The sequence below is a fragment of the Monodon monoceros genome, unplaced genomic scaffold (assembly GCF_005190385.1).
Source record: "Monodon monoceros isolate NGI ecotype Baffin Bay Population unplaced genomic scaffold, NGI_Narwhal_1 Super_Scaffold_18, whole genome shotgun sequence".
Taxonomy (NCBI): domain Eukaryota; kingdom Metazoa; phylum Chordata; class Mammalia; order Artiodactyla; family Monodontidae; genus Monodon; species Monodon monoceros.
This window is the reverse complement of record NW_021703774.1, coordinates 98,729,155-98,750,373: the sequence shown is the minus strand read 5'-3', so window position 1 is coordinate 98,750,373 and position 21,219 is coordinate 98,729,155. Positions and strand designations below refer to the sequence as shown.

Sequence of the window (21,219 nt, the reverse complement as noted above, 5' to 3'; positions counted from 1 at the left end):
CTTCAAAGTTGGGATGCCTGATGTGGGGTTTGAATACTTTGTTCCTCACGGAGAAGCTTTGGGTTCTGAGATCCCTCCTGGTTGTGGGTCACTGTGCCAAGAGTGGGGCTTATGGTGAGATTGTGACCTAGACTCTCCTACCCACTTTGATGGGTTTTTCTTCTCCTGTGCCTGACGTGTAGCCATCACTCAGCTAGACTTTAGGTTTTTTTTTAAAGAGGAAATTGTTCCATATGTAGCTGTAGACTCACTTGTCTATGAGGGGAGGTGAGTTCAGGATCTCCCTACCCTGCCATCTTCTGAAGAATCTGAATGGAGGGTTGACACCACCTGACCTGGATTCTGAAAGGACCTCTCTGGACATAGTGTGGAAGACAGACTGGTAGCAGATGATGGCAGAAGGAGGAGGCCTGGACTGGGGAGGTTGTACAGAGTTGGTGACAAGGGATCAGATTCTGAATCTGTTTCTAAAGTCAAGCCAACAGCATTCACTGATGGATTTTTAGTTCCTAGACTTAAGTTTCAAACGCGGGTTCTGAGAGTCCAAGTTGAAAGACCTTAGAAAGAATAAGATTTTTTTGAAAACTGAAGTGTAGTTGATATAGAATGTTGCGTTAGTTTCTGGTGAACAGCAAAGTGATTCAGCTATATATGTGTGTGTACATACATACATACACACACACACACACACACATATATATATATACTTTTTTAGATTCTTTTCCATTATAGGTTATTATAAGATACTGAATATACTTCCCTGTGCTATACAGTAAGTCTTTGTTGTTTATCCATTTTACACCTAGTATTGTGTATATGTTAACCTCAAACTCCTAATTTATCTCTCCCCACCCCACCCTGTTATCACTTCTGGTATCAAAAGTTTGTTTTCTATGTCTGTAAGTCTATTTTTGTTTTGTAAATAAGTTCATTTGTACCATTTTTTTAAGATTCCACATATAAGCAATATCATATGATATCTGTCTTTGTCTGACTTATTTCACTCAGTATGACAATCTCTAGGTCCATCCATGTCACTGCAAATGGCATTATTTTCTTCTTTTTTATGGCTGAATATTATTCCACTGTATATATGTACCACATCTTCTTTATCCATTCATTTGTTGATGGAAATGTAGGTTGCTTCCATGCCTTGGCTACTGTAAATAGTGCCGCTCTGAATATTGGGGTGCATGTATCTTTTCAAAGTATATTTTTCTCCAGATATATGCCCAGGAATGGGATTGCTGGATTATATGGCAACTTTATTTTTAGTTTTTTAAGGAACCTCCATACTGTTTTCCATAGTGGCTATATAAATTTACATTCCTACCAACAGTGTAGGAGGGTTCTCTTTTCTCCACACCCTCTCCAGCATTTTTATTTATAGACTGTTTAATGATGGCCATTCTCACTGGTACCTCATTGCAGTTTTGATTTTCATTTCTCTAATAATTAGCAATGTTGAGCATATTTTCATGTGCCTATTAGCCATCTGTATGTCTTCTTTGGATAAACGTCTATTTAGGTCTTCTGTCCATTTTTTGATTCGGTTGTTGTTTCTTGTTACTGAGTTGTACGACCTGTTTGTATGGTTTGGAAATTAATCCCTTGCCAGTTGCATTGTTTGTAAACATCTTCTCCCAGTCTGTAGGTTGTCTTTGTGTTTTGTTTATGGTTTCCTTTGCTGTGCAAAAGCTAATAAGTTTGATTAGGTCCCATTTGTTTGTTTTTGCTTTTATTTCTTTTGCATTGGGAGACTAACCTAAGAAAACATTGCTATGGTTTATCATGTCAGAGAATGTTTTGCCTATATCCTTTTCTAGGAGTTTTATGGTATCATGTCTTATATTTAAGTCTTTAAGCCATTTTGAGTTTATTTTTGTGTATAGTGTGAGAGCGTGTTCTAACTCCACTGATTTACATGTGGCTCTACAGCTTTCCCAAAACTACTTGCTGAAGAGACTGTCTTTTCTCCATTGTATATTCTTGCCTCCTTTGTCAAAGATTACTTGGCTGTAAGTATGTGGTTTTATTTCTGGGCTCTCTATTCTGCTCCATTGATCCATATGTCTGTTTTTGCACCAGTACCATGCTGTTTTGATTACTGCAGCTTTGTGGTATTGTCTGAAGTCTGGGAGGGTTATGCTTCCAGCTTTGTTCTTTTTCCTCAGGATTGCTTTGGCAATTCTGAGTCTTTTATGGTTCCATATAAATTTTAGGATTATCTGTTCTAGTTCTGTGAAAAATATCATGGGTAATTTGATAGGGATCACATTAAATCTGTATATTGCTTTGGGAAGTATGGCCATTTTAGCATATTAATTCTTCCAATCCAAAAGCATGGGATACTGGAATAAGATTTAAACTAGATGAAAAGGGGAGGCTGGGGATCTGAAGAACCTAATTACCTTTACCCTGTGGAGGGGGACACTTACCTGGAAACACCTGGTCAAGATACCAGGCAAGCAAGCCATACAGAACAGCATCAATAAGCATCATCTTCATGGACATCAGAAAACTGAATTCATCCCCTTCCATAGGACTATTCCCAATATTGTTCCACTGTAGCCCCAGGCCTTGCTCTTCAAAGCGAGCCAGGTACTCAGTACCAAACCCAAATGCCACAGGAGACAGCAGGCTCTGCAGTGGGGCAAAAAGGGCATGAAAGGTGAGCAGAGGGTCTTTTACCCAACCCAACAGAATCTACAAGGCAGGAAGGAGGGCCAAAAGAGGATCTATGGTGTATCCAGGTGTAAGACCACCCCAGGGAGTGGGTAAGGCAGGCTTCCTACAGGAATATAATTCTGGGAATACCTTTCAGGCCTCAGGGACCCCCACCCAATACTCACTGGGCCACCTCTCACCTGTCCAATGGAACAGAGTAGTGTACAGGAGAAGACAAAACCACATAGCATAACACAGCAAAGGACCAAAGGTCTTCATGTTTATCTTCCTAACTTTCCCCCCTTCTTCCTACCTCTTTCTTAAGATCTTACAGTTTTTGGTAGAACAAAGAAGCTTACTTGAACTGCTTTGTAAGAAGTCCATTAGAAGTGTCCATAAAGTCATCAGTGTTCTAGGGCAAGCTAGAGGGCTAGGCAGGGGATGGTCTCATGACCTCCTGAACTCTGTCAGCCAAAAAGCCCTCAGGTTACATTGACTGTCACCTTTTCCCATCTCCAGACTGGGGACAATCATTTTCTTAGGTTCTCCTTGGAGAGCCCAAGTAACTGAATAGGTGGCATACAGAAGGAAGTCTGAAGAGGAAGTTCCCCAGCCACATCCCCACAGGTGGTCCATGGCATGGCAGAAAGCACATAAGCACATGCAGAGGGATGAGTTATTCCCACTTGCTCTGCTGGGTGACCCATCTCTAGTTTGAAGGACCCACGGTGGTGTTCAGAGTGTCTCTCTGAAGAAGGAAGGGATTCTCTAGCTATATGTTCACAAAAACCATTAAAAAAAATCTCAGCCCAGCCCTGGTCCACAGAGCTTCCAGAACTATAGCTTCCTGGTAGACCCACACACAAGAATCTAGTTGTGGCTTCAAAGTACCAACTGTCTATGCAGTATACCAAGATAGCCCAGCTCTGCCTACAGGCTGAATCACAAGGATTTCTTGCCCTTTGTTATCATTGGGTGCCATAAATGACAGCAATTAATTCTTATTTAACATGAGAAATAAAAGGCAGATGCCCTGGCAACACTAGAGCCAAATAAGCTTGAGTCATGAGAACAAGTTTGACTTAGATTTTCCCCAATGAGAAGCCGGTGGTAGTCCTTTCTCAACTGCATTGTACAAAGAAGTACGGATAGGGAGATTCTGGAGGACAAGGAAATTTTCACCCTATAGGGCTTAGAAGCTATTTAGCCTGGTTAATGAGAGGGTGTAAACAGATCATTTGAAAACAATTAGAGAAAAAGACAGTGTTGTTTGGGCATTGTGAAGAGGTCTCTCAGGCAATCCAGAGTCAAATTCCAGAGACCTCTCTTGGCAAGAGGGCCTGACTGGCTCATTTCGGCACCCCTCTCTGAGTGCACTGGTAGAACATGACAAAGACACTGTAGAGCTGCTCCGATTCAAACTCTTTTGGAGACAAACAAGAACTTTTAATTTACGGAAACATCTTTCCGGACAGAATAGTTACGGGGCAAGCTCCCACCCTTATGAATCTTCTCAAATGTTAGGAAAAAAAACCTGAGTGAAATGGGCCCAGCTGTCCTCCTCTTATGGATACACAAAGGGACCCATGAGCTGAACTGGTTTTCAATTACTTCCCAGGGCAGACTAATCAAGCAGATTTGGTGAGGAGGAACTCTTAGGTTGCTCAGGGTGAGGAATGCTCCCTCTTTTGTACCTGTGCCTTCAAACCTTGTGTTCCTTTGTGCCAAAAGGCAAAGTGGATCCCCTCAAAGGGTGTGCTGGTCCTCTCAGACTGCTACATACCCCTCAGATGGAATGCATCACATTCTAGGTGTAAGCCCAGGGTCCCTTACCACAGCCAGCTTCAGGTCGGCCGTCATTCGGTCCTGCCAAGCAAAGCAGAGAACGTGTGGCAGGTAGAGGGTGAAGTAGATGACACCACTACAGGCTGCTGCCAGGCTGGCCCTGGAGAAGAAGGTGCTGAGCAGGAAGCACTGCATGATTGTAGCAGTGGAGAAAGCCAACAGGAATAGGAAGAGGATGAATGGATTGCTATAATGCAGGATCCTTCCATGCTGAAACGAAAGAGACCACCTGAGTCAGTAATTTCCACCCACATCCAGGGGCACCACCCCTCTCAGGAGTGACCTCTGTGCTGTGATTCTGGGGCTTTCAGAAGCCCTCTGCCCCAAAGGGATCTCTCCCATCAGCCTACTGTTGGTGTCCAAATTTCCACACTTAAGACTCAATGTGTTGAGTTCCTTTAGTTCTAATTATGTCATTTTCCCCCAGGAAGGTAACATATTAAGCTACCTATCAGTACTGAGTAATTATTATGTGTTCACTAAGGAAATCCTTGGGAAGGGGATAGTGTGGAGAAATAAGCCTAGAGCAGGGGAGGAAGATCTGCAGAGGGGGTCTTGGAGCATCAGTAGCTCCTGAGATATACTGAGTAGATGAGGAACAAAAGAGTGAGGTGGGAGACCATCCAACAAGCTTTAACATTTTGCCTGGGGCCTGGCCTGCTAACTTAATCATTTATATTGGGTTGGCCAAAAATTTCGTTCGGGTTTTTCCGAAACATCTTACGGAAAAACCCAAACGAAATTTTTGGCCAACCCAATACTTATATTCTGAGATTTGCCTCTCACATAGGTAAAAATATCAGTAGTTAATCCACATCACTTGGAAGTGGATTAATCCTCCAGACCCATAATATCATACAAATACATTTCGTAGAACCTGTGGGCAATATTCAGTATCTTTCATGTTAACTAGTGGGTCAATCACTTTGGCTATGTAGAAAATAGGACCAAACTAGGTATTTTTAATAAGTGAGCTGCTGTCCAGTTACATTAGAGGATAAATTGAGATGTTCAAATTTATTAGGCCTTCTTGGTTCTCTTTTGCTATAGGCCTCCTATAGGATTTTTACCTATGAGGTATCCTCCTATGAGGATTTTTACCCTTTGCACATAACTCCAAATTCATATAGATCATCCTGTTCTTTTCTTGGGAACACAAAGGTACAAACTGGTTCACCTCTTGAATTGGTTCTGATTAATTGGTAGTGGTGACCTGAAGCACTGGGTTTCTCTCAGTACAAAAGAGAGACCAAGTAGCAATATATATAATGGGCATGTAAGATTTGAGTAGAAAAATTGTGCCACTTATCTCCTGCTGCTACCGTTTCTTCTTCATTCATGCTTTCACGCCTGCCAGGCACTGACAGAACAGATTGAAAAATGGAATAAAACAAACGGCAAAGGAGGTGGAAGAGAGCCATGCTTAACTAGAAGCAAACATTGAGGAAATCTAAATAAAAGTCAAGGTTAAGACTCAGGGTTCCTGATTTTGTGTGAAAGCGCTCTCCACATTACCCTGGGAAGCTCACTCCTCATCCTTAATCCCATGCAACTCAATAAAAGCAAGACCTTGACTGAACACGTGGCTTTTGGCTGGAAGAACTTTAAGATGGTTATTGTTATTCTCAGAAGAATGAAATTAATTTCTTAGCTCAAAGCAAAGTCCTACAAACTTCTAGGCTATATAATTTCTCATTGACTTCAGGTAGATATGAAAGTCATTTGGCTGACCCAACAATTTCACTGGCCTTGTCTTCTTCTGATGACCACTTTTCTTTTTTGTTCTTAACAGCTTGAGTAACAATGGAACCCTTCCATTGTCCCAGCTTCCAGCTTCTTTCCTGCATAGTTGAGGTGGGAAGGAACGACAGGGGAAAGATGAGAGCGTCATTCAAAGGAAAATCCTATTTTGTTGTGGAAAGCTCTGTTTCCGCCATCACTGGAAACTGGAACAATGTCCTGGTTCCCACAAGGAGAAACCCCTTTGTGCAAGAAACTCTTAGTAAACATTCTTTACCTCACGTCCTAAAAGCTTTGAAGTCCTAATGTCCATTCTTAGGAAGGCAAATCTCAATGCCACTTATTAGCAACAAGTCTCAGGGCCATTGCAAGATGTCGTGCATGTTTATGAGTTTTGCATAAGTCAGTTGTTCATGCATTTTGACTCCTTTAATTCTGAGGACACAAAATGTCTTAGTAGTGGGGAAAGGAGTAGACTGAAGGATGGGAAGGAACAAGGGACCCCTAGAGGAAGGTAAGTTTCTCAGCTCCTCCCCTCATCTCTGGAACTCTGGGACCCTTCGTGTATTTAAAGCTACATTTGGGTCTGGTCAGATTGAGCAGGCTGACCTCTACATCAGCATTGGTTTTGATAGGGCTCCAGCACAGGGTTTGGCTAAGGCCACAGCTCACTGAATCTCAGTGCAACACTTAAACTAAAACCATTCAGACTTGGTACATTTTACTGCAGAGAGAAGGGGCAGGATTTGGTTTAACTGGATATGTGTTGGTTGGACAGGATGTGTGATGGAACATTCTTGGATCAGGTAGGCACCAGGTATCATCCAGCATAACAAGGGACACAGCCAGAATCTGTGCATCAGCACATACATTGCTTAGTGCAAGGAACTCTTAATATCATCATGGTAAAGAGGCAGAACAAGCTTGATGACACTATATCAGAAGATTGCAAAGCTTGAAGGCTAAGGCTTATGCTAAATCCCATCAAATAAATATAAAAAGTTACCTAAATTTATGTCCCATCATTCAACAAGTACAAAAGATCATCTACTGTGGAGGAGTTAAACATGAAGCACAGCAGTGTGTTATGAAATAATGTTTTATTTACAAGTCTAACTTGCAAGGGAGCTGCAAGTTTGCAGAGGATGGACCTATGCATCCTATCTGCGCCTATAACATTCCTGTCACTGAGAAAGGATGGACTCCAAATTCCACCCTTTAAAACAGAGAGGTCTTAGAGATTTTGTAGGCAGCAGAATGTTCTTTGGTCAAGCCATGAATGGTGTGACCATGATGGTAATTAATAAACATTCCAGATCTCCTCTCCTAATACACTGAAAAGGCTCTCCACATTCCCACCCCAGCTGGTGGTTGGGACAGTAATCCCAAGAAAACACTCCTTGGATTCATTTCTTCTGTATTTGAAAAGAGAGAACGCTTTGCACATACAATCTCCCTGTGCTGGGCTCTGCTAACAGCAGCCTTTCCAGATAGTCCACGTAATGGGGTTGGATAATCTATGTAGATTGTGGTTCCCCAGGCAGGAAGTGGGAGCAGGGAAGATGCTGTGATGCAGTGGCTCTTTGGCGAAGACTCTGTCTCTCTGAGTGTCTTCCACCTTGGCTGAAATGGCCAGACAGCTACATGTCATGCTATCTTTGGTGGCCAGATGACTAATCTAAGCACAAGTTCATTAACAGGAAGAAAAGTGGGAGGAATAAAATTATTCAAGGTTTTCTGAACCTTCTCCATCTGGCTTACCATGATGAATATCGTCAGGAGACAGATGCTCATCGACATGATAGAGAAGCTGTCCAGGAACCAGGTACACCAAATCACTGTGTTGGAGACACCCTGATTTTTCAAGGTCTCCTTCAGTCTCAACTCCTTCTCCAAGACGATGCTCTTTACAGTCATGGAGACAGAGTAGATCCAGGCCAGCACCATGAAGACAGGGAAACAGCGGTTCAGGATGATCATAAAACTAAAGCAAGAGGAGAGAAGCAGAATAGTAGATTGCCTTGTACCTGGTGGAGGTGGGGTAAATGTTTGTTGAATGAATACGTTGAGAACAAAGCCCAGGTGGAGGGAAAGGCAGAAAAATCTCCACCGGGCACTCAATGGACTTGACTCTTTTAATACATTGCACTTTGCCCCAAAGGATTACTTTTTCTTTAGAGCAAGACTGTAGCCTTTTGGTTAGCCCAGATGAAAACTCTGTGAGTAAAATGTGTAAATAAAATTGTACTACGTATGTTACACAGTATAGATGTTCTTTATAAGACCTCAGGCAGCTTTCTGTTTAGTCCAGATGAGTGCTCTGTAAGTGAAATGTGTAAATAAAACCATACTATGTATGTTACACAGTATAGAGCTTCTTGTAAGATCTCCCAGGAAAGGACTGCAGACTTGATGATGTGGGATGTGACTGGAATAGGTAGATACACGCTAACTGACACTGAAGTCCAAGAAGGTGGACAAAGGGAACTGGTGGTGGTGAGATCAATAACTGGGCTCCCCAGTGGGCTACTTGCTTAGTTTGCTACTGGCCAGTGAAGCACTGTCTACCCAGGAGGATCAAACCCCAGTTACACAGGAAGAGGCACAAAATAACTAATCAGTATGGCACTTTCAGAAGGCAACTGACCCAGCAACAAATCAATCAGTGATTCAATAGTCATTGACTCCACCAGCCATGTACTGGTGGAGTACATCCATGGATATTCATTCCAGCAAGCAGGGCAGAGTTGATATTCTGGAATTACTCTACTGTGAACTTTACATATGTTTTCCCTGTGCTTGATGTGCTAGTAAAAGCCCTTGAGCTTATTATTTCTTGAAAACTGCTGGGTGTCACAGGAAGGGCCCAATTCCAGCGTGGGAGGGTTTCACTCAAGATGGCCCTAGGGAGAGAACCATAAATTCATAACGCCTGCCCTTCTGGGATCTGCCACCAGAGGGCTCTCCCACATTGAACGGCCAGAATCCCTACGCCTACTCACTGTTTACCCCACTTCCTTGCCGGTTTCTCCTATTCTGATCTTAGAAGTAGAGCTGGGCTTTTGCCCCGGCTCCATTTCCCATTTCTGCCTATTGTCCGAACTTAAACTGACTGCAGAACAGCCTGTTATCTCTCTTAGTCTTCTGTAGAGCCGAAGGAGAACTGATTGCACTGCGGTGTTACACCCATACTGGGCTTTATTTTACTACCTTGCCAGCTGGCAATTTGACTCTTCCTTTTACAGGCTGTGCACGTTTATCTCCTCCCTGATCCCCACAAACCCACACGTACACTATGGTGAACTTCCCAGTTTTCTTCTAGGAGTTGAATCCCTAAGCCAACTGCAGATCTCTGCTGCTGTCCTTGGGAGCATTTCTGCCCCCATCCACCACAGTAAATGAGCCCTCCCAGCCCCTTCTCCCTCTTTGTCCCTCCCTCTACCACCCCCCCAAATGCATGTTCAGAAAACAGCGGGCTACTTGCTTAGTTTGCTACTGGCCAGCAAATGTACAGGCCTGGGGACGGGGGTGGGCAGGCAGGGAGGGCCCAAGTTCATCCAACACATCCCTCTACCTTTTCATTAAGCATACATCGTGGGAATGTTAGTTAGGGAAGGAGCTGCATTATTCCAAGGCTCCTAGGAACCGGACCTACTTGTGATGCAGAGTTCTAATTTCCTGTTTTGGCAGTCACAGGGCAAACACTCTGACCTGAACCCTTCCACATACCAAACATACTACGTAGTGGAAATTTTAAAAGCCTTTGTCCCCTCCCCCAACCTCACTTCCCCTGCTTTAATTTTCACCTTCCCTTTTCCTCCCACAACACCAGCTCCTTTCTCCCACTTGTTCATGTGACCCTGCCTGGAGTCAAGGAGAAGCAGGCTTCTCAATCAGAGCTCCATTCTCCCTGAGCCAGGCCCCACGCCCCGGGTTTTTTTCCTCCAAAGAGACTGAAGCCTGGGGAGCACCTCCACCTCATCCCACCCCAGCAACCTGATCAGCTTGTCCTGGAGCGGGACTGGGACCTCAGACTCACGAGTCATCCACGAAGCAGGGGTAAGGCATCTGCTGGAGGTAGATTCCAACTGGAACCTCAGCCTGGGCCTGACTCCTTGTGATCCCCTGTTCAACCATGTCCTGCAGATAGGCAAACCCGCCCCAGATGTATCGGAAGTCTTCCACAGGATCAGCTCTGGGGCCAGAATCCCAGTATCTAAGAAGAAACCGGAGAGAGGGACAAAGGATGGGAATGGGAATGGACAGCTCACTCATTGGTCATAAGCACGAGGGGACTCCGTATTCACTCTCCTGAAACTTTCCCCTGAACCTTTCCACACTATCTGATTGTATTTTCCAGTTCACAGGTTAAATCCCAATTATGAACATTAGCCACAGCACGATTTGTAATTGCTTTCATTCAAGTACTCTAATTTGAGCTTTACAAAATATCTCACTTCCTCTGATTTAACTTAATTTAATTGATTTACAGGCTGAGTCCAGTCTCAATCCCCTACTCTGTACCAAACGTAATTTCCCAGGGACTTTGGTGAAACCTCATTTGCAGAATTTCTATGTGAAGATAACTCAGTACCTAGAGGTTTTCATCTCCAAATTGCACAAAGGCCAGCCAGGGACAAGCTCTGAGTTGAGGGGGTAAAGACAGGGTAGCTGAACTCTCCTGGTCCCACCAATCAGCAGGATCTACTGTCTAGCTTAGTTCTTTGATACCAAAGTGCTTCTGTGCCTTTCTGAGTAACCTTTCTGCCCCTGAAGGAGACAGGTGGCCTGAGCCCATAGGAGCCCCCTTTCCTTGCCTCATACATCACTGGGGATGCCCAGGTCCTTCTGAGATCTCCTGAAACATCACCTGTCTTTGATCTTATTGGTTTTCTCCACCACATCTATGTCCATTCGGATCTTGTACTTCACATGGGGTGGTAGGGAGCTGGTCCAGGGATACATGTCAGGAAATACCACACCAGCCCAGAACCTGTTTTCCTCCAGCAGAGACAGGGCTCGTTGGGTGAGTTGAAATTCATCATCGTAGCTTTCAAACTTATCCAGGATCAAGCACTGTGGATAATCACAAAGGTTGAGAGAGTTTGAGGAGTACCACCTGCAAAGACTCAACTGCAAAAAAATGGCAGAGGATCAGGGATGCTGCCCCAGGGGATGGGTCAAAAGCAAGGAGACCTATAAACTTACTGTTTGCTTAACTCTGGGGTCTGGTGTCAAGTTTTCAGTGTGTCTAGATTTGGGGGTGAAAGGGGGGCTTAGGAACGCTGACTTGCTCTCATCCCTGCAGATTTAGTGAGGACCACACTATCGGGCTGTCGAAGTATGCAAGTCGTCAAAATGACAAAAATACTCCCAGCTCTCACTCCCCAGCATGGGGAGTCAAGGGAGTGGGGTCACATCAGATACAAGCTGCTTTGAAGATCAGAAAGCCTGCTAATAAAAGAGTTTTAAAGAGAGAGAGAAACAGTCCCAGCGGTAAACCTTCCTGCCTCTCTGCAAACACACAAGGATGGCCAGCTGAGGCAAGAACAAGGAGGAAGAAAGAAAATAGCAGAAAGCCAAAGTGATTTCATCAGGGAAATCATTCCCAGTTACAATTTTATGACAGGTAATGAGGATGGAGGAGGAATTTCCTAACATGTCTTTTTTTTTTCTCCCCCAGAAGAGAAAAAAATCATTACCCAGAAAAGAGCAAAACTAAGAATTTCTTTTAATTTGAATATTGGGAATTGTCCACTTTTACAGATTTGTTAAAGCGTTGTATTGTACTTGGATGTGTTTTATCCTTAACCTCCTGTTTCTATAACACACTGGGGTTATTGTGCAATGTTTCTTTCTTAGAATGTAACTCACAAGAGGTCAGCTGGCCTTGTCTTGATTAATCTGTTCATGGAATACTTACTGAGAGCCTGCAATGTGCCAGAGCCTGCTTGGCTCCAGGGGATACAAGGAGGAAAGATAACATCTCTTACTAAAAGAAACTCCAGGCCTAATGAGGGAGAGGGTTGGAGTAAACCAACAATCAGAATGCAGAATGATCAGGTTCTGGTGAAAGCAAGCCTAGGGTAGTCTAGCAGCCCAGTGGAGGGGGGGGGTGTCCCAGAGGGCTGCCTGGAGGAAGAGACTCCTGAGCAGGATGAGAATAAGCAGGAATTAGTCAAGGGAAGAAAGCAAGGGAAAGGTCAGCTCAGGCACAGGGAATAGCTTGCAGGGTTTCTGGAGACCTGCAAGAATAGAATAGTGGTTCCCTTCCTTGGCTGTGCTTTAGAACCATCACGGAGTTTTAAAAGGACAACTGTACTCAAGCCCCACCCCAAACAATGAAATCAGATTCTCAAGAGGCAGGGCCAAGGCATCAGCATTTTGTCAAACACTCCCCAGCTTGTGCCAATGTACAGAGAAGAACGTAGGTGAGCAGAGGTGAGAGGTAAGAGATGTGTACTAAGAAGGCAGGTGGGGACCAGGTCAGTTGCCCTGCTGGGTTTGCAGGGTGACCAGCCAACGGAGAGGTTTCATGGGATGCAGGGCTTTCTATGCTAAAATCAGGAGTTTCCTGGCAAACCCTAAAAAGCCACAAGAAACCACTGTAGGGTTTTAAGCAGAGGCATGACATATGAGATGAGACCATGTTTCTGAAAGATCACTGGTGGTGGGAAGGGGGAGCATGAAGCCTGGTTAGAAGGCTGTTGATGTAACACAGGCTTAAAGGAACATATTAACTCTCCCACAGAGCCTGTGAGTTACCTGGAATCATCATTTTATTGAAGAGGAGACCTACCAGAGGTCACACAGCTAGACGGTGGCAGAGCCTGCATTCTCTCCCCATTTTTCAACTCCAGGCCCAGACTTCCTCCCACACCAGGAGCCACAGGCAAAGCCTGATCCACAGGCTCTCCATGTGCTCATGACTGTCTTGCAAAGTAAGAGAGCACAACTATTACTTATCTCTCTCTCTATTTTAAAATAATCTATCTCTCTCTTCTTTTAAATCAGTTTGTCGAGTTTAGGACCGCATATATAGAGTTTTAGTATTGACAAATAGAGTGAACCTGAAATTAAATTTCTAAAATAATCATGAAAGTTCTTGGGGAGATGGAAATTCTCTGCAGTTTCTTTTAGCTGTGACACACACACACACACACACACACACAGTATTCTACCAATTCCCTCATAGCATCACAGGGCCCTTGGACAGACGGAGTCATAGAGAGGTCTTACAGTCTGATGTGCTTGCTTACTGATGAGGAAACTGGCATCCTAGGGCCTTGCTCCAGGTCAATATAGGTCAGAAGCAGAATATGAATCCATGTTTTCAAGTGTCAGGCCTGAAGGGTACTGCTGTTCCTTCACATTGCTCTAAGAGTAAGCCATACTCCAACTACAAAGTCGGAGCAACAGAATTCCTAAACAAGATCTCTTGCCCCTGTCCAGTAGGTCAGCACTGTCCAGTAGAACTTTCTACAATGATGGAAACGTTCTATTTCTGCCCTATCCAACATGGTAGCCAGTAACCACATATGGCTATTGAGTACTTGAAATGTAGCTAGTGCATCTGAGGCACTGATTTTTTCACTTTAATTTATTTAAATTTAAATAGCGACATGTGGTTACTGCATTGGTTAGCACAGCTCTAGAGACAGTAAGTTCCCGGAGGTCAGGGGCCATGTCTTATTCATTAGGTCTCTGGAACAGTATTTCCTCATGAAAGGGACTCAATAAGTGTCTACTGAATTGAATTAATTCAAATTTAGAAGTCCCAAATGCTGCAAGAAATATAACTTTACTACTGTGTGTTTTGAACATAATGCTGTGCACCCTAAATCAGATGGTAAACTAGGAGAAATTAGTGAAAGGTGAATTTTTGATATAATGTTAATAAGAGTATAACTCTCAGTGAAGCAAAAAAGCTAATAAAAACAAACACATTTTAATAATGTGACTTTCCGAGCAATCTAGCCCATTCTCTTTGAACTCGCCTTTCATGTCTTAAAGGGAAATCTATGCTGGAATAAGCACTGATGTTTTCAGTGATATCGTTGAGTCCTGCAATGACGTGGGCTCCATCCTGGCTCTTTTATCAGGCAGCTGATTCACAGTCCTGTTTCCTGTTGCATCCCCCTTGACTGGTACCCTGATACTCTCTGGGAAAACAAAACCAAAAGGTTCTCAAACACTCATTTTTACCCTGAAACATGTGACCCACTTTCAGAGTTGAATTATCATCTTTGGAAAGATGGTACAGGGTAGTGTTTGAATGCCATCCCCACTCTGCTGTTTCCTAACTGTGTGGCCTCTCTTTCCCTATCTGCAAACTGGAGATACGCCTACCTCATAGGTGTGTTCTAAAGATCACATGAACTTGTTTGGGAAGGGCCAGCCAGTGCTGCCTGGTAAGAATAAAAGTTGATGCTTACTGCAGGCTCACAATATGACCAAAACTGGTCCAAGGGCTTTGCTTATATTAACCCCTTGAATCATCACAACCACTTTATGATTATCACTCCAAGCTCTCTTAAGAGGCATGATGAGCAAACTTCCTCTGGAGACAGCCTGTGTTTTAACCATGTAGGATATTAAACTATTTCACAAGGAATGAGGACTTGATGAATACCATTTTTATTACTGTTTTTGCAAAATATCTTGAAAATCAAGAGAGTCTAGTGGCCTTTAAGCCCCTGCCAGATTACCTTTCATTTATGACAGCTGTTTGTCTGGGGAAGAAGGCAGTTATTTTTTAAAAACAATATGGCTGGGAACATAACCCATCCCAAGCTGATCTATAGCAACTCATCTAGTTAGAACAATGCAACGGACAGAAGCCAAAGCTCTGTGTCCACCTGGGCAATGGAGGGTGGCAGTGGGGGTGGGTCCTAAGCCACTGGTGTTCACTAGCTTGCTCACTGGCCCTTAGGTGAAAGTCAGACAACTCTACCAGAGGAAGGTCTTATGAAGCTAATCCAGAACATCTTCCTGAGGTCAAGGCAGAGCAATTGCAGATGTGGACATGAGTCAGAAGTCCCTGGGTCATCCACTGAGGTATGACTCATGATGTACCCTTGCATTCTCATGGGGAGGCCACCTGCCTAACAGCAAATGACCTCGTTCCCTTCTGGTACTTGTTCTGGTCCCTGAAGTTAAGGTCTTGGCTAACGAGCATGTATATTGATGAGAGTGTGTACATGAATGTGTTTGCGAGACAGTGATGAATGACTAAACCCTTAACCAAGGCTTCGGATTTTGACATATCTGGTGTGGTCTGATTAGCTTGTAAGTTAACACATCGTAGGTTCTAATGAGACTGAAGCCAAAGAGTCTGTTTATAAAAGCTATTTGGTTCTACACAGAGAGAAACTGTGTGACCATGGATGTTAGGGAAGAATACTGTAGGTAGGTAAGTAATGGCTAGTGTAAGAGGCTCAGCATAAAAATAGCACCAGTACTGGGAAAAAAATTCAAAGGGCATCTTCACTGATTAAAAATTCATTGTCTCATGCTTCAGAGGCCCATTCTGGGCAAATTTTGCAAGCAGAATTCAGAATCTCAAAGAGGATTGTTATAATGCCCTGGGATAGCCAAGGGCAGTAAAGCAAGAGAAGAGGTTTCCTTGTTTCCTTCCGTTCCCAACTACTGTGGCCAAAATCTGGGTGGCAGGACCACTGCCATTTGAAGCCCACACATATCCTACAATTCCTTGTTTGTTGTTTTGCTGATACTCACCAGGAACCAGAGTGCACCCTGGCGGAAGAGGTGTGGCTCTCTCCAGGGCAGGCAGCTGCGTTTAAGACCTCTGGAGAATGCAGTCACTTGTTTACACAGCTAAATCAAACACTACCTTGGGAGAAGAAGCTACAGTAGCAGCAGGCTTCCTTCTTCAACTGTGACCTCTCCAGCTCTAATTCAAATACATTAAGTAATAGATAAATTATCTATTAAGTGGGAAAGGATGTCCAGTGGAGGCAAAGAGAGAAAGTATCTCTTTTTCTGCTTGAACCTGATAATCAAAGGGGATTGGTACTCTGTGCGGACACAGTACTTTGACTAATACACCCGGGACATGTGAGGGATGAGTCTTCAGGGATAAGAAAAGCACTACACCCTGAGAGACACGGCCTCTACAATCCTGCCTCTTACAAATTTGACTTCCACACTCAGGCTGAGAACAAAGTGGCTGATGAATGCCAAATGAGGTCTCAAGTGGTCCCGCTGGTGGACCTGGAGACACGTGGGGTTCCCTTCTGGAAAATGCCAATGGATGTGGGCAAACATCCCAGAATGAATTTCCTGGCATATCTAGACCATAACACTCAAGATTTGTTTCCCAACACGTGGAAAAAGCCACTGGATAAAATAGTTTGGGGCTGTTTGAGTTGGTTGAGTTGGTGAGGTAGAGGCCAAAGGTGTTGCCATACATTTTATCTAACACACCGGGCACCGTGAACAGACATCTGAAATGTTCAACCACAGAGAATGAGGAAATGCACCACGACAGGAAAACAAAGGGACAGGAAATGCACAGCTGTTAAAAAATGTCCGTTTCTAAAATAAATAAATACAATAATGAAACAAATAAAAAGGTCAGGCAGGAGCATGAAGACTCACACTAGGACAAAGCCACCAGGTGATGCTTCCTGTGTAGTTAGGTCCAGGGAAAGACAGAATAGCCTGGCTGACAACCGCAGGGGATTTTAGCTCTCAAAGCTTTCTTGTTTAACCATTCCAACAACTTTGGGAGGTGAGTGTTACCATATTAAAAATATTTCATAATCAGCAGAGCTGGGCACTGACCATTGAAAGGGTCTGCCAGTCACAAACACCCAGTCTAGCCACACTGGAGAACGCTGCCCTGGCTGTGGCTCCACTTATCACCCTCATTTTTCAGTCAGGGGAACAGCGATATTGCCCAAAATCACAGAGCTGGTACATTATAGCAAGACTGGGGTTTCAGAAAGATCTCACTGGAGGCAGTCTGGGAGCTGAACAGAAGCAATGAGAGACCACAGGCCTACAGACCAGCTAGGAGAGATGGTACAGGCTGTAGTAAACAGAGGCCATACAGGGAGAGGGTGAGGAAGGGGGATTTAGGAGATAATCTGGAAGATACTTGACAGTCCTTGGAGGATTTGTGACATTTTGACTTTGGATTTGTGTAACTTGTTTCTCCTCCATTAGACTGAATTCTAGCAACTTCTTGAGATACCACTACTAAGGCCTTATTTAATGACAAGCTTATCTCTCTCAATAGAATGTGAGCTTCTAGGGGTCAGGGATTAATTGTATTTGTTCAGAGGTAGGTAGTTCAATTCATGAGAATATATGAATGACTGAATGAGCTCAAATCTCTTTGGTTTCCTACTCTAAACCTAGTTATTTCCAAACAGAAAAGACTGAATCACAATAGTGTCTGTTATTCTGAATATAACAAAATAATTGCTGTCCCTATCCAACTCATTATGTAATTTATCCAAACAATACTGACTGAACCCCCTACTAATATGCCGCTTGTGGTACAAGAAAGAACTTCCTCTTCAGAGCCAGACAGGTCTGGATTAGAATTCTGGATCCACCTCTTATCTGCTGTGGTATGTTAGGCAAGTCAGTTTTTAATTCTATAAAATGATAACAATTACGCCTGCTGGGCAGGTAGTTAGGAGCGTTGCATGAGATGACATGTAAGAGTGCCCAACATAGTGGCTGGCTCACAGCAGGCTCAAACACAAGTTCCTTTCTTCTACCTACAACTCGAGCCGACCCCCACTCCTCCCCAAACTGTGTTCTCCTTCCTCAGCCCAGTTCTATGTTTCTGAGAGACCGATGAGCCATAAAATAAGGTCATTGCCCATGAGTTGCTTATGATCCAGTTCATGGCTCTTAAAATAATATTGCTCTAATGATGTAGACTTTTGTACCCTTCTGACCTTTCCCCTGACTTCTCCCTAGCCTCCCACTGCACATTTGGAGACAATGAATCAACAGAAGAAAGCACTAGGACAGATATTATGCAAATCCCTATACATCTGACTAAAGTAAATTACATGATCAGTAGCTTTACCTTCCTAATCCTATTTTTATTTAGGCTAGCCTGAAAAATACGCTCCCTGAGCACATTCTGGTTGGGTGGTGGTGGCATGTGGCCAGGACCATGCAAGGTACAGAGGAAAGGTGGTCCAAAAAAATCCCCCTACTGATAATTCATCAACAAGATAATCACCATGTAGATAATAAAGAGTTATGCACATATATTGAGTGTGTTGACAGCAGAGGTAAAAGCAGTTAATGAATACATGTTTTTTCAAGACTTAGGGAAAGGAAGTTGTACCTGGTTAAAGTACAATTTTATGCCTTGATCAGAGGTATTTTCATATTAAAGTTTGGCTGAATTCAGCTTTCTGATGCTAAATTCAAGACCTGAAATTCAAATATACTATGAAATTCAAAAACACTGTGAATTCTAAATAGTATTCCATCTGTGCCAGGCCTAACCCTTCGCTAAACAAGGAAATCAAAGGGGAGGGGTGTGGATATTTGTTTTAACTAAAGGATTATCAGAGGAATTTTTCTCATTGTGCTTTTCTCAGAAGAAAAATATATGTGAATAGACATATAAATTATGAATGTAAGAGTATACACATACCAGTTTAAGATATTTACCTACATGAAGACTCATTTGCCCTCAGCCTCCTTAGATTTGGAGAAGAAGGTGATCAGAAGGCCTGTAGAGATGACTCTTTCCACGTGTTAGAGACGTGATGCTCCCAAAATGTCACCTTCATCCCTTTCCCTGGTTGACTGCCCACCTTCTGATCAGGAAGTCTGTCTTTTATTCTTGGTTTTTTTTTTTTCCCTGCTAAGGGCAGGGGATCAGGGGAAAGACTAAACATGGTTATGGGATGAATAAGGTTATAGAAGCCCTTTATTGAGGAGATGCTGCAAAGACAAAAAGAGTTCTGGAAAGTTCCCTCTATGCCTAATTTCTGGAGGATTTTTAGCCACAGCAATCAGAGAATAAAAGGAAATAAAAGGAATCCAGATCGGAAAAGAAGAAGTAAAGCTGTCACTGTTTGCAGATGACCTGATACTATACATAGAGAATCCTAAAGATGCTACCAGAAAACTACTAGAGCTAATCAACGAATGTGGTAAAGTAGCAGGATACAAAGTTAATGCACAGAAATCTCTGGCATTCCTATACACTAATGATGAAAAATCTGAAAATGAAATCAAGAAAACACTCCCATTTACCATTGCAACAAAAAGAATAAAATATCTAGGAATAAACCTCCCTAAGGAGACAAAACACCTGTATGCAGAAAATTATAAGACACTGATGAAAGAAATTAAAGATGATACAAATAGATGGAGAGATATACCATGTTCTTGGACTGGAAGAATCAACATTGTGAAAATGACTCTACTACCCAAAGCAGTCTACAGACTCAATGCAATCCCTATCAAACTACCACTGGCATTTTTCACAGAACTAGAAAAAAAAATTTCACAATTTGTATGGAAACACAAAAGATCCCAAATAGCCAAAGCAATCTTGAGAAAGAAAAACGGAGTTGGAGGAATCAGGCTCCCAGACTTCACACTATACTACAAAGCTACAGTAATCAAGACAGTATGGTACTGGTACAAAAACAGAAATATAGATCAGTGGAACAGCATAGAAAGCCCAGAGATAAACCCACGCACATATGGCCACCCACCTTATTTTTTGATAAAGGAGGCAAGAATATACAGTGGAGAAAAGGCAGCCTCTTCAATAAGTGGTGCTGGGAAAACTGGACAGCTACATGTAAAAGTATGAAATTAGAACACTCCCTAACACCATACATAAAAATAAACTCAAAATGGATTAAAGACCCAAATGTAAGGCCAGAAACTATCAAACTCTTAGAGGAAAACATAGGCAGAACACTCTATGGCATAAATCACAGCAAGATCCTTTTTGACCCACCTCCTAGAGAAATGGAAATAAAAACAAAAATAAACAAATGGGACCTAATGAAACTTCAAAGCTTTTGCACAGCAAAGGAAACCATAAACAAGACCAAAAGACAACCCTCAGAATGGGAGAAAATATTTGCAAATGAAGCAACTGACAAAGGATTCATCTCCAAAATTTACAAGCAGCTCATGCAGCTCAATATCAAAAAAACAAACAACCCAATCCAAAAATGGGCAGAAGACCTAAATAGACATTTCTCCAAAGAAGATATACAGACTGCCAACAAACACATGAAAGAATGCTCAACATCATTAATCATTAGAGAAATGCAAATCAAAACTACAATGAGATATGATCTCACACTGGTCAGAATGGCCATCATCAAAAAATCTAGAAACAATAAATGCTGGAGAGGGTGTGGAGAAAAGGGAACACTCTAGCACTGCTGGTGGAAATGTGAATTGGTTCAGCCACTATGGAGAACAGTATGGAGGTTCCTTAAAAAACTACAAATAGAACTACCATATGACCCAGCAATCCCACTACCAGGCATATACCCTGAGAAAACCATAATTCAAAAAGAGTCATGTACCAAAATGTTCATTGCAGCTCTATTTACAATAGCCAGGACATGGAAACAACCTAAGTGTCCATCATCGGATGAATGGATAAAGAAGATGTGGCACATATATACAATGGAATATTACTCCGCCATAAAAAGAAACGAAATCGAGTTATTTGTAGTGAGGTGGATGGACCTAGAGTCTGTCATACAGAGTGAAGTAAGTCAGAAAGAGAAAGACAAATACCATATGCTAACACATATATATGGAATCTAAGGAAAAAAAAATGTCATGAAGAACCTAGGGGTAGGACAGGAATAAGGACACAGACCTACTAGAGAATGGACTTGAGGATATGGGGAGGGGGAAGGGTAAGCTGTGACAAAGTGAGAGAGTGGCATGGACATATATACACTAACAAACGTGAAATAGATA

General features: G+C 42.9%; 1 protein-coding gene across 2 annotated transcripts in view; it reads right to left on the bottom strand.

The window, feature by feature from the left end:
- The window catches only part of ABCA4 (ATP binding cassette subfamily A member 4), a 136,656-nt gene that overhangs the window by 62,240 nt on the left and 53,197 nt on the right, over window positions 1–21,219 (bottom strand). For both annotated transcript variants that reach the window (XM_029228585.1, XM_029228586.1), the window contains exons 12-16: window positions 11,123–11,328; window positions 10,292–10,468; window positions 8,014–8,236; window positions 4,501–4,722; window positions 2,439–2,643 (exon numbers count right to left, since the gene is read on the bottom strand). In XM_029228585.1, the coding sequence (XP_029084418.1) occupies window positions 2,439–2,643; window positions 4,501–4,722; window positions 8,014–8,236; window positions 10,292–10,468; window positions 11,123–11,328 (1,033 nt within the window). The remainder of the gene's footprint in view (window positions 1–2,438; window positions 2,644–4,500; window positions 4,723–8,013; window positions 8,237–10,291; window positions 10,469–11,122; window positions 11,329–21,219) is intronic.